The sequence below is a fragment of the Vanacampus margaritifer genome, chromosome 8 (assembly GCF_051991255.1).
Source record: "Vanacampus margaritifer isolate UIUO_Vmar chromosome 8, RoL_Vmar_1.0, whole genome shotgun sequence".
NCBI lineage: Eukaryota > Metazoa > Chordata > Actinopteri > Syngnathiformes > Syngnathidae > Vanacampus > Vanacampus margaritifer.
In genome coordinates, this window is record NC_135439.1 from 17028397 (window position 1) to 17040805 (window position 12409).

General features: G+C 39.8%; 1 protein-coding gene across 1 annotated transcript in view; it reads left to right on the forward strand.

Annotated features, from left to right (window-relative positions):
• Positions 1-12409, forward strand: part of cntn3b (contactin 3b) — a 58014-nt gene that overhangs the window by 17148 nt on the left and 28457 nt on the right. The window contains exons 4-8 of the mRNA XM_077573326.1: positions 786-961; positions 3265-3363; positions 10271-10474; positions 11577-11679; positions 11931-12115. Coding sequence (XP_077429452.1) covers positions 786-961; positions 3265-3363; positions 10271-10474; positions 11577-11679; positions 11931-12115 — 767 coding nt within the window. The remainder of the gene's footprint in view (positions 1-785; positions 962-3264; positions 3364-10270; positions 10475-11576; positions 11680-11930; positions 12116-12409) is intronic.

A 12409-nucleotide genomic window follows, 5' to 3' on the forward strand; every position in this document is an offset into this window, starting at 1 on the left:
AGAGCATTCTGACCACTTGCAATGCTCCTAGCTCAAAAAAAATGTCAGATAGCTACTACCAAACAGCATCAACAGTGAAATTAGGCCTGGTAATGAAAACAATGTGCTGATATTGAGAAGTTGAGAAATATACAACATATTTAAGTAATGTAGGGACACTCACTTGGCTCACTCATGTGACTGGAAGACTCAGTGAAGAAGTTGGCGGAATTGGGTAGATTCAACAATTTTTAAGGCAATTTTTAAGGCAATATTTGTGGCGATATTGTACTGTATTTTTGTCTTAAGATCTCTCAAATTTTGGGGCTGGTTGGATTCATTTTAGGGGTGTTTCAGGAAAAAATAGTTAAAAAATAATACTGTAAAACAATATGTAAAAATCTTCAACAGTGCCTCTGCTGCAAATCAACCTAAAAGACAAACAATATTTTAAGTGGGTGTGAAGATCAGTACATCAGTAATGTATCAGTTTATTAGATACAGATTTTTTTTAAGATACAGAAATGAATAGAGTTTACAAATCCAATGCAGTTTGAAGGTCTTGAATAAGGCACATGGTGATCAGTGTAATTTATTTAATCTCAGACTGACTAGCTAAACAGGTGCACGCGTCTCACAAAAGTTGTGAAACTTGAAACCACAAAAATTTCTAATGCCAAAATACTTTAAATGCTACCCCAACTTGTCTTTTAGATGTGGGCAGAACAAGATATTGATCTTTGTGATAAATACTGAGTGTGCATCTCCCACGGGCTCAGCTACTGATTGTGTTTGCGTTTTTTCAGATGGTCACTAAACGGCACACTCATTGATCTTGAGAATGACTACCGGCGTCGCATGTCTGGGGGCAGCCTGATCATTAGCAACCTGGACAAGGACCAAGATACTGGGATATACCAGTGTAAAGCCTTCAACATGAGGGGGTCCATCCTGAGCCGCAAGGCGAGCATCCAATTTGCATGTGAGTACGAAAATCTCTGGCAAGGATCTTGACACACTTGATCTGGATATCTCTTGTAGGTCGACCTGACATGCATGTAATGTGCTTATGGTCTAGGTCTTCTTTAATTTACTATTCAGAATTACTCCGAATAGATTTTAGCGGGCCTGATGGTAATCGAATGAAATGCCAGATGCAACAAACACTGTGGGAAAAGCAGCTTCTCAACTCCATTGATTCTAATTAGCGCTACCAGCTCTGACAGCATCAATGCTCAATCTAAACTGACACATAGCTCGCCATGTAATAAGGGAGGCACTGTGATCCCTACTTTAAAGGAGACCAGCTCAAATAATATTTAAGTTATGTGTTTGTTGACTCTGAAAATATCCGTCACCTCTTTCTTTAGTCTAAAGGGTTCATTTTAAAGATTAGATTTATTTATTTTTTTGCTACACTACCACCCATACAAGATACTCAGAAAGTTTGGCCATGAAGTGGGGCCCTCTCTTCCTTATGAGCACTGCAAAGGAACCTCTCTTCTCTTGATCAAGATCTCTGACTATTGATTATGTCCCGAGGATGGAGACCCTTTAACTTCCTCTCGTGAGATGGCCTGCCGTTGTCCATACAGTCCTGTAATGAATCTTACATACAGTATGGGGGATGGCTGAAGAGCAATGCTGCTTGACATTTATTGTCTGCCAAATGCACGGTGAAGGAGGTCTCAGAGATCAGCATGGCTGATGCACTTTTTCTCTGTAATGAGGACTTCTCTGTATAGAAATGTTGTGCCTTTCCAACTAGTGTACGTACTTTTGAGCCATTTTCAAGAGCCATTGCAAAGAAATTTGCATATCAGCATCTTTGAGATGTTTGTGATAAATTATGATTAACCCTTCATTTACACTACTAACCTCATTTGAAATTAAATGTGGTCTAAGCTAAAATTTCTATTCTGTGGGGTGTAAAGATAATTTTAACCTATTGCACTGATCGCGCCACGCCTTACAGGAGGTTGACATGTTTCGCCGCCATCTTTCTGCTACGTATACCCAAAGGAGACAAACTTATCGAACGTAGTAATTGGTGGTAGGTTTGTGAAGTGTGGTCTCTTTGAGGCACCGTAGTGCACGTGATTCAAAATATACGTGCTTCGAACTTGGGTTATTGCATCTATTAGTTCACCATTAGATGGCACTTAATTGACACATGGTCCCTTAAAAATGTGTCTAAATCTTGACATGATTCAGAAAGGCACACAACTGAAACGGTAAGTCAGGGATGCTCAAGTTCGGTCCTCGAGAGCCCCTATCCAGCCTGTTTTCCATGTTGTATGAATTACCACCTACGTGTGTCAACATCTTGCTGAAAGTCTTTCAAGAAGAGTGGCGTTTTGTAATTTTATCCAAATAATCAATATTCATGGAATGCTTTTGTAATCAGCTGTGTGTTTGAATCTCACCATTCCTCGTAAATGTAAATTAATATAAGTGATGAACTCATCAAGACAGCCTGCTGAGATCACAAGGAAGTCACTTGTGTCTCTATTTCAAGTCAGCCGTCTCCTCCTGTGACCTCGGTGTCCTGTCGTGACTTGGCACTGTTGATTCCACCGCGGTCATCAGAGGGCTGCTCATTAATCTTACCAGTGCCCTGTCCCACTTCTCGCCATAATCTTCTCCCTCTTAATTTCCCTTATCGGTCACACTGACTTTCTTTTGTTTATGTTTGGAAGCCTTACACGGGTCTGTTAGCCAGAGGGTGCAGGCAGATTAGAGAATGGACAGCAGCATCTTACCTCCATCACTCATGAAGTCAGAGGTGGTTTATCATCCCAGGTTTAGGTTTTGTCTGCCAGAAACTGCTCATTAATTTGAAAGGGATAAGTTGTGCTGTGAGTATGGATGGGGAAGCTAATGCTTTTAAGTGTGAGATTACGCCACATTTAATAATGATGCTACTTATGGCTGCTGGCAGCGCAAACTCATTTGTCATGCATGCTCCCAAGTGTTTGTTCAGTCCGCGCGCTGCCTAATCTTTTCCTTGTGCAAAACAGTAAACGTCATACAGCTATATCTATCTCTTTCATCAGCACTCCAGATGCTTTCAAAGCATTACAGACTGTCAGGAGATGTCCCAGAGCAACCAATGATGTCCTATTAAAGTCCCATGGCTCAAAGTGTAACATCAAATACATGCCTCAGTGAATAAGTGAAAGCTAGGGAGGGAAAGCACATGATCCCTAACAGATAGTCCAATACTGTTAGTGATTCCATATTTCTCAGCTGCAATCTTAATCTATTATTACCTTATTTCCTCAGATCTTGAGAACTTCAAAACGCAAACGGTGAGAAGTACGGTCAATGTCCGAGAAGGTCAAGGAGTGGTTCTCTTATGTGGCCCACCAGCACATTCTGGAGGTAATTTGCTGTAATCTTTTTCAACTTATTTTTAGCATTTATAATTTTCTATTGCTGCATAAACCCATCTATATTTTATTTTATCATGCTATATGTTGTGATTTATGCAGGGGTGAAAGTGGCTAGAATTTCTTGCCAGAACTCCCTGACATAAAGGTCACCGCACAGCCAGTTTATTTTTTTTTGGGGGGGGGTCAAACCTCCTCAAATCACTAAAATGCAAAGAAAAACGCTTGGCACAGTTATACCTATAACACACGCAATAAAACACAACAGGTCTTACACATGCATTACACTTACTGTAACATGATTGTAACAAGGCATACATGAGACTTAGGCGTCGTCCACAAGAAAGTCAGTTTCTAAGTATCCTCACAAGTTTCTTACCGTTTAAGCTGTTCGTCTACACAATGGCGCAGTTTCGGAGCTTGAAACCGATCACTTTTAAATCCGGGCTCCAGAGTGGAATGATTTCAAAACGCGCCCCGTACGCGTCCGCCTGGACACCATATGCAGGATTCTCCTCCACTGATGACGTAATGTCACAGATTGATGACGTATGCGCCAATTCTCGCGTGACTGCGCGCGAACCGTCAGTCTGTCAACAATAAAGGCGGATAGACGTGTCGTTTGCGCAGCCTCCTTAGCTTGCTAATGCTTTTCAACAAGCGGTGTTGTACTTGAATTACCCACGATTGTCACTTCTTTTGTGTTTGTCTTTTTCATGTTGTTTTGATACATGCAAAGGCATGCAATAAAGTTGTAAAAAAAAGTGTTGGTCTTTTTCGCTGATTCTTCTACGCTTTCAGTGTGTACGAGATTTGTTTGAGGAACAAAGCCGGCTTTGCTTCCGTCTGGACGGGGCCTTATATTGATTAAAAAAAAATTTCAATGATGTGCAAGATAACAGTTAAGAAAAGCACCTACGTGTGCTCATCGACGTGACTCGTCAGATACACAGAGAACGGAGCCGGTGGATAAAACTTTGTGGAATAAATAAATGATAAATATCGGTGTAAACAGATTACGCTACACAAGCACACTGTAACAATACAGAAGCACTTCATGCTAAGTTCACACCAAAATAGGGGGAAGTGTTCCGCTGTTGTGCCAAAAGTATTTACCCGCGTACAAAAATTGCATCTCCTACCGTGGGATATTATAACTTTTACCACAGAAAAGGTTCCTCGTAAACAGGTATTTAAACTTCAAACATCTAGAACAAACCTGAAAAACAATATTGTATTGTGGCCCTCATTTTTCAAGAGGAAAATGAGGGCAACCAGACCCCAAAACAAAGATCTGACAGCAAGCATCACGAAAGCCTGGGCTTCCAGGACTCCCAGGCAATGCCAAGGCGCATCTAGGCAGTGGTTAAGGCAAAGGGAATCCAATCAACTATTGAAGATTGACATATGGTTTTATAAATACCGTTCACCCATTCATCTTTTTTCCTATGCAAAAGACTGGGAATTATGCATGGTGATTTCTTTACTTTATTCAAATTTTTTGACATCCTGTTTTCATGGGTTTTATGAGCTGGAAGCCCAAATAATGTAAAAAAAACAAATAAATACTTGAAATTATTTAAGTTGTAGGCCCTGAATCTATAATGTATGAAAATGTTGTCTTTTTAAATGGAATTACGAAAATTATTTAACTTTTTGAGGATATTCCCATTTTTTTGACGAGCACCTGTATAGTGCCCTCATTCTACTTTCTGTGACCACCGTACCTGTTACGACGCACCAATGCATAAATTATTGCGAATACAAATGTTTTAAAACTGTATTATATTTCCTTTGTCGTACATATTTTCAACTAAAATAAATTAATTATTTCTGTAAAATATATTTTATGCATCACTTTGATTCTTGTGCTTGCGCTGTGGCTCGCACCATGTTTTTTTTCATACTACTACAATGTGTTGTGGTCTATATCAACCCGGTTGGGTGAGCATCGAGTTCACTACTTTGCGTGCATTGTGGGTAATTTGAGTACCCTACATTTTCGCTCCCTGGACATTCGGACACCCCTACAAAACGGTGTGGCCCCTCAGTAGGGCACTATGTAGGGTGTAAGGTGCACATTCGGACACAGCCACTGGCATTTTCGCCATAGAGAAAGAAAAAAAACGGGAACACTCCGCAGAGAAATCAGTGTATTCAAATTAAGCTTGTTCAGCAAGTGGCAACACAAGATGGCCGTCGTGCATACATGTAGTTGCTGAAGCTGCAAAACGAGCATGTGCAGAGCACAAACCAAAATTCATTTCAAAGGAGGTACCCCGATTGTATTTACTGTATGACCAAATATTCAGGTTAGAAAAGGGTTTTTGTTTATTTACATGGCTGAATATTGCCAACATTTGGGTTTTGAAAGGGTTATTGACTGTATGTTAACGTAGTCATTGTAGCTGACAATGTCAATGCCACACACATCAATGTCTCACCCCCACCCAAATGTTCTCAATAGTCATGCACCCTATTCCACAACCTTATTGACAAAGCAATTCCTTACCAGATTTTCTTTTTCTGGATTTGTCATGCTAAGCTTTTTGGTTGCTACCAGTTGTTTTGTCTTCTGAAATAAATCAGCTTGAAGACTTCACGGAAAAACATGTTTACACAGCTGTTTTTAGAAGAAAAGGCCAACAAATATTTTCTTAAATGACACTCCAAATAAAGATGCAGTGTTTTTTTTCTTTTCTCTGTGGGCATCTGAGCAGCATGAACAATGGCTGATGCTGAGTTTGTCTCTCTCTTCATACAGTAGCTTGCACATTGGAACACCAATTTCCCACACAAGAGAAGCGTTTGTAGAGCGACGCATTGTACAGCTGGTCTATGGGATAATGGGCCGGAGCACGCTGTGTGAAATACAGTTTGACAGCTTTCTTCTCTGACACAGGCTTATGTGCAATTGCCTGCTGTAACCAAAGCACTATTCGGTATTCTCACATTTTTAGAAATGAACGAAAGGCAAGCTGTGGGAGCCTGGTGTTGAATTCTATTGTTGTCCATGGCTTGCCCCTTTTATTTTGTATTTTGAAAGAAGAAAGGGTAAACTTGATATGACACCTGCACAGCTTGGTATTTAATCTGTGATTTTAAGTAGGCTGATGCACTGTTGAATGAGGGCCAATTTCAGGTCTTATCGGCCATCAGTTTTTGCACAATGAAAAGAATAAACGACAATTGGCCCAATTGGTTGTGTAGCGATCACGATTTCTGACCAGCGCAATTGAAGCAGGTTACAAATGGATTTCAAACTCAAGTTATTTTAGTGGAAAATGTGTTATTTGTGTTTCATCCAATCAATTACTACTGTATATTTATTTCTTTAGTGAAAAAGAAACTATTGGGGAGATGCTATCTAGGCTACTTGCACACTTATGGCTGAATCCACTAAGCAGAGGTAGGGAACCCTAATCCTTGAGAGCCTCTTTTCGATGTCTCCCTACTCCAACACAGATGACTCAAATGATCAGCTCATCAGCACGCTCTGTAGAATCTGGTAACAATCATTAAATCAGGTGTGTTGGTGGAAGGAGACATGGGAAAACACGCAGGACGGTGGCTCTAGAGCGTCAAATTCACAAAGCACGCGCAGGTGTTCAAATACGTTACTAACTGTGCTGCCAAGTAGAACGCACCAGCAGTATTTGCGCGTATTTAAATGAGGTAATACGTATATATTTGATGGATAAATTGCCCACCTCTATGCTAATGAGCCTCATTAATAAACAACATCTAATTCACTAAAACCAGCACTAATTGTCACACGCAGTTTGAGTGACGCAAATAACGTCGAGATAAAGCTGATGTTAACTTAGCGCTCTTGGTGGAAGCCTCTCACTCGAGAGGGGACGCACTGTATGAGCAATTTGATGGAGTGCTATAGTACAATACATGACGTCCACAATTTCAGAGAATTGCCCACCCACCCTCTCTACATATCCCCACATCAATCTCTGGAAATATGTAAATGGTTGCACCTATATTTTGGATGTTATTGACACTAAATGAATGAAGTCAACTTCCTTTCTTTAGGCACTCACTGGAGCTTAAAGGTGTATTCAAGGATCTTTGGTCGCTGTGTCTTCTGGGTGGATCATCTTAACAATAATCCTTCCTAGCTGCACATGTCTAATTCGAGTGTTTGTAGCATGTAGCCGCTGAGCTTCAGATTCAGCCATTTATAGTTGTAGCTCCACCGATCTCACCGCATGCTTTGAAAATGGCTGAGAGCCGCAAGAGGACATCCATCTATGAAGTGAGGCTGGTTGCAGAGACTGATGAAAATGATAATGAAGATGAGCTCGCACTTCCCAACATTTGGGGCTCCAGGTGGCGTAAATGGTACTGTCACTTGCCTACAATGCAAGTTGGCATGGGTTCGCTTCCCCGCCTGGGAGACCATGTTTGTATGTGTGCGTGTTTGTGTGAGTGAGTGCAAAAAAAAACAAAAAAACTTTCCAACATTTGATAGGCATTTCTCCCGGACGAGCAGGAGAGCTGGTAGGATGGTACTCCACATGCACATTTTTTTTTAAAAAGTGACAAACTTCTGCTTTTCGAGAAGATCCTTGAATACACCTTTAATTTCACTTACGCTTGCCCATAAACTCCTAAATGCTAAGATTATATGTTTTAAATTTTTGTCCAGTGAATGTCCAGTGAATTTTGGTGACGGTTGATAACAGTTTTCAGACAGTCCTGGTTGCACCTCCTTGGCCAGGACTCAAAGCTCGCGTTATGATCATTTAATCTTTCTATTTAAAAATAATAATTAACTAATAATAATAATAATTATTATTATTATTACTATTCAGGTGCCATTCTTGGCACTCAAGGATGCCGTGCAAATGACGTTACATCAAACAACAACAAAGAAACTGAATGAAAGAATCGAAAAAATACAGAGACAAACCAGAATCACATTAGGTTGAGAAGGCAGTTTTAAACAGGTGTGTTTTTAGTTGTCATTTGAATTGAGTGAAATAGTCTCTTCCTGCTTTTGTGTTTCCACAGTGTTCTTGGCGCAAATCGAGCATTTATACTTTGCCATGTGTGGCAACCAGGGAGAAATCAGGAGCTAACTTCGCTCAACTGTCAAACTTTGTGGGCGTGTTTTGCTGTTCGTATGTCATTAGCGCACTATCCTTTGTGAATAGTACGTTAAGACGGCCCAAAGTGGGGAAAGTCCGCAAAGTGCGGGAGCAAATGAAGTGCAAATGATGGAGGCAGTGCATTCTTTGGGAATTTGGCCCGTAGAGTATACAGTGCACATTAAGGTTATACTGTATGCTAACCCTTGCCAGCTTTGTGTCTGTTTCATAGCAACCAGAAGCAAACATTCACTCACTTCCATAACCTTACCTTTGAGACTGAGATTGCATCAGGTGATTGACTGTTATGTTATACCAGTTTTGACTCTTATAACCTCTTAGCTCAGAAGTGGGAGCTACACTTTGCCCATCTGTTCTTTGTGATTCTCTCAGAATTATACCTTTATTCACCTCTTTCCTTATGAATGAACCTCTGCTTGTGAACAAGCATTTCAAATACTACTTCTCGAAATCACACCCTCTATCTATGGTTTTAGCTGCCTGCGCCCATGCCACCCATAAGCTAAATCATTGTGTGATCCAGTTTGGGTTTTCTCACTTTCCTTAGGCTACCTATTCTTTCAACTAAGATTACATATTACATCTAATAAGTATCAGTGGTTTGGGAAAACCAGAGAAGAGCTTCTAATGACCCAGTAGGGGATATACTGTAGATGTTGCCCTCGTGGTCCACGTTTCCAGCTCAATTCACTTTGGTGTTCATCTACATGTTCTAAAAAATATGTGATTTGTATTACATGATACAGTTATAAAGGGGCAAGTTGACACACTACTTGACCGTGAAAGAATAACCAATTATGCCCATCAATGGGAAAAAAAGGGGAAGAAAACATTTTCCTTCTTAAATAAATTATTTTCGACACACTACTTGACCATGAAAGAATAACCAATTATGCCCATCAATGGGAAAAAGAGGGGAAGAAAACATTTTCCTTCTTAAATAAATTATTTTCTCTTCTAGAAAACTTGGTAAAAGAAAGAATATTAAATGTCATACGTCACCCATATTGTGCTTTGTGTACTGTATGGGTGTCTGTCTGGGGGACTTTTTGCTGTCCGCCATAACTCAATGAATCCTCTCAAAATGTACAAACATAAGCAAAATCCCTAGCTTTGATTTTGCATCACTAGCAGGTGCATTGAGAGTTGGAATTTAAAAACACTCTTCTAAAATTGTACAGTGTGTTGAATAGTTTGCCCACCATCTTTTAGCAGCCCGTAGCATAGGCCTTCACTGAAAACAACATTCTTCATCAAGTACGGTCTTCCTATGAACGTAGTCGAGAACGTTCTTGGTAACAATGTGATTCTCTTTGTAAATTGTAACAGTTGTGTACCACCCCCGATTCTGATGTATTCTGCGATAGCAGCACAACGTGTATGTTTGGATAGTTTCATAGCCGAGCATTCACAAGATGCATCCGAGAGTTTAAGCTAGTTCTGGACTGAAAAATGCTTCTCATCATAAGGGACAACATAATAAGACCTAAACCTAAACACAGTCACATTGGACCAACCCAAAACACAGTCATAACAGTTTCCATCTATTTTTCTGTACTGTATGTGGCTCTTGAATGAAAACGTTTGGACATCCCCTGTTGACTGAGCTGCATTATTAGTGACTTTAAACTGCAGTAATTACCATCAATTGCACATGCTCCACATTGACTTATCTTTCCATTGGAATAAGCTGAACCACATGTTGGAAATGTGGCTGTATAAAACGCTGAACAGTCAATGATGTATACAATTGAAATAGTTGACTTTGTTTTTCAGAACTAACTTTTGCCTGGATCTTCAATCAATATCCCCACTTTGTCCAACAAGACAATCGTCGCTTCATCTCACAGGAGACCGGAAGTCTGTATATAGCCAAAGTAGAACCCTCAGATGTGGGCAACTACACTTGTGTGGTGAACAACACAATCACAAAGGAGAATGTGTTAAGCTCCCCGACACCACTGGTCCTCAGAAGTGACGGTAAACCTAATAATTGGGCTTCACTACTTTGTTGTTCACACCAGTTCACTAGGTCCACTATTGTGTTCATCCCTCAATAATAAACCATGGGGGGCTATATCAATATGCTGATTACATCATGAGTCAGTACTTACTGGTTTTCTGAGTCCCCAGACTGCCAAATTCCCCCACCCTACACCCCCAATGAAACAAAACTGCACCTTTTAGAGTGGATAGAGTAGATAGGTTCAATCCCCATAAATAATAATAAAATAATAATATTAAAACTGGTCAATTGCAAAAGATTAGCTGCTATGCTAAGGTTGGCTATGTATATTTTTTTGTTTTACTTTCTACCGATACAGAGGCATTTGTTAAACAAATTACAATAGATGGCATCTTTGAATAAACTTTGAGTGTCATTTAAGTATCTCGGAGCCGGGCCGAGTGTGCTCTTTTTTTGGGAAATGTAGATGTGGTTACCCTTATAGTAGGGGAGGGGTAAGCCCAAGTGCGTCACTGGCCGCAATTTTAGCCACGACCAAAAAAATCAGGAAAACAGAAATGGTGAATAACGTTTAACTCTCTACCTCCACAACTGAGTACATCGATGTATTCAGCCATTACCTTGAAACATACATAATGCGTTTACAAATAAATTAAATAAAACCATAGGTGTTTTTTAAAGACCAGGTGCTCTACTTATCTACCACATCTGATTTTATTATTTTAAAAGTCGCAAAACTCCCATCAGTTTAGTGGTCCGATTTATGGGCTTTAAAAGTTAAACGACATGCAGTAATACTCGTTTCAAACGAGGAGAAATACCATTTCTAAAAGTCTCTCTATAACAAAGTTTCATTGCTGTTCGTAGTGAGAAAAATATGTATAAATTCATAAAGCATGACCTCACAGGGGTTAAGTCTTCACTAAGCAGGTACTTTCTTAATATGTACCCCAAATCTTTCATAAGTCACCTTTTTCTTTACCAGCCCTTCAGTGGTCACTTGCACTGTGCACGCATAATGATTTTATTTGCTTCCCCCCAGTGTCACTGCTCTCTCTTTGATCCAGTGTGTGGCTGCAGTTCATTATTGTTTTAAAAATGTTTTCCCTTTTGTAGGAGTAATGGGAGAATATGAACCCAAAATAGAGGTTCATTTCCCTGACTCGATTCCAGCTGCAAAGGAATCGTTTGTGAAACTGGAATGTTTTGCTCTGGGAAAGTAAGTCAGCATTATTGTGGTTGTGACTTAAGCTCGTTTATGCAATGATTAGCACTACTCATGATGATTTAAGGTTGCTAAAGCATCACAATATCCATTTTCATATAAATCAATCCATTTACGTTCTTTTGAAATATGATAGGATCGAAAAGGCACTTCTTGAAATGTGTGATGATATATACTGTACAATACATTTTGATCACAGTAACAAACAGTTGTCATTATAGGAATTGTTTTCTGTTTGACTGCAGCCCTGTCCCAGAAATAAGCTGGAGAAGAACAAGTGGAGTCCCTTTCCCAAGTAAAGTAAAAATGAAAAAATCCAACGCTGTTTTGGAAATACCAAATTTCCAGCAGGAAGATGCAGGAACCTATGAGTGTATTGCGGAAAATCGACGGGGAAAAAATGCAGTACGAGGTCGTCTATCATTCCATGGTCAGTAAACACGAGACTTCTTACGTTATACACTTATACACATTAGTGCCTTCTACAAAGCTTAAACAGTTCTCGAGAAGGATGCACAATTTAAACTGTTTACTCACGAGCCCTCAAGAGTGTCCTCATTGTATTTGAGTGCCTCATTGTTGAGCTTTACTGTAAACTGTATAATCACAATCATATTCCTTAGCGGGGAAGTCAACCCCAACCAAAAATCTTGACAATAATATGTTCTATGCAATCTCACTAGTCTAAATATTGTATTCTGGTTAATATTGGTTAATCAGAAGG